Source organism: Arachis ipaensis, chromosome B01, assembly GCF_000816755.2.
Source record: "Arachis ipaensis cultivar K30076 chromosome B01, Araip1.1, whole genome shotgun sequence".
Classification (NCBI taxonomy): Eukaryota; Viridiplantae; Streptophyta; class Magnoliopsida; order Fabales; family Fabaceae; genus Arachis; species Arachis ipaensis.
In genome coordinates this window covers 3617830-3618949 of record NC_029785.2, presented here as the reverse complement: position 1 = coordinate 3618949, position 1120 = coordinate 3617830, and the positions used below count along the sequence as shown (strand labels likewise).

General features: G+C 34.6%; 1 protein-coding gene across 1 annotated transcript in view; it reads left to right on the top strand.

Moving 5' to 3' along the window:
* The window catches only part of LOC107646319 (UDP-glycosyltransferase 87A1-like), a 4496-nt gene continuing 3691 nt past the window's right edge, over positions 316-1120 (top strand). Inside the window, exon 1 of the mRNA XM_016350539.2 lies at positions 316-847. Coding sequence (XP_016206025.1) covers positions 355-847 — 493 coding nt within the window. The 5' untranslated portion in view covers positions 316-354. The remainder of the gene's footprint in view (positions 848-1120) is intronic.

Genomic DNA, 1120 nt, shown 5'->3' with positions numbered 1-1120 from the left:
TGTTATTTATTAATTTATTTTTAATGTGTATTTTATATTTCAATATATATATTTTATACTAATAACCGATTTTAGTATACACTTAGCTACTATTGTATTTTTATTTATGATGGACATGATACGATACGGGACATGCTGACATGAAAAAAAAAAACAGCCAAAACTTGTCTTATTTAACATTAATTAATTATCGCAACAATTAATGAATGCTAAACAAGACAAGTTATGACTATTTTTGGCTGTTTTGTTACGAAACATTTTCGCTCAGGAAAATATGCGTGATTGGTAGATTACTATAAATCAAAGGTAGTTTATTGTGTGTGAGCATTTGAGAAGAATAATCTATAGGTTTTGATGGAGTGTGTTGATGATCCTCCAAGAGCGGTGAGGCATGAGCACATGGTGGTTGTGCCGTACCCCTCTTGCGGCCACATAAACCCCATGATGTACCTCTCCAATTCCATTGTCTCCACCAACCCCAACATCCACATCACCTTTGTTGTCACCCAACAATGGCTCCCTTCCATTATTACCGAACAACAAAACAACAACATTCGAATCCATTCCATTCCCAACCTCGTATCCAACGAATCATCGCCCTCTTTTAGTAGCACCGTGGAAGCCGCTATGACCAAAATGGAACCTGCCATAGACAGGTTACTCAATGAAATTGACCAACCACCCACGGCTATCATCTACGACGGTTTCTTATATTGGGTTGCAGGTCTTGCAAATCGGAGGAATATTCCGGTGGCTGCTTTTTGGACCACTACAGCTTCCGAATTGTGGCTGCAGTGTTTTAACTTGCTGCACCAATATCATCAACTCTCTCATCAAAACCTGTTAGGTAACTCTCTCACTTGTGTATTATCTTTTTCAATATTAAAAAATAGAGAAATGCTATTTGTACACCAAAATCAGCCACTAAAATTAGTCACCAATGTATTTATGTATAAATACATGTGTGGTTTAATTTATTTTTAATGTGTATTTATATTTTAACATGTATTTTATATTGATGGTTGATTTTGGTAGCTGATTTTAGTGTACATCTAGCATAACCCTAAAAAATAACAAAAAAATGTAAAAAATTAATTTTAATAAAAAAGTATTACCCTTA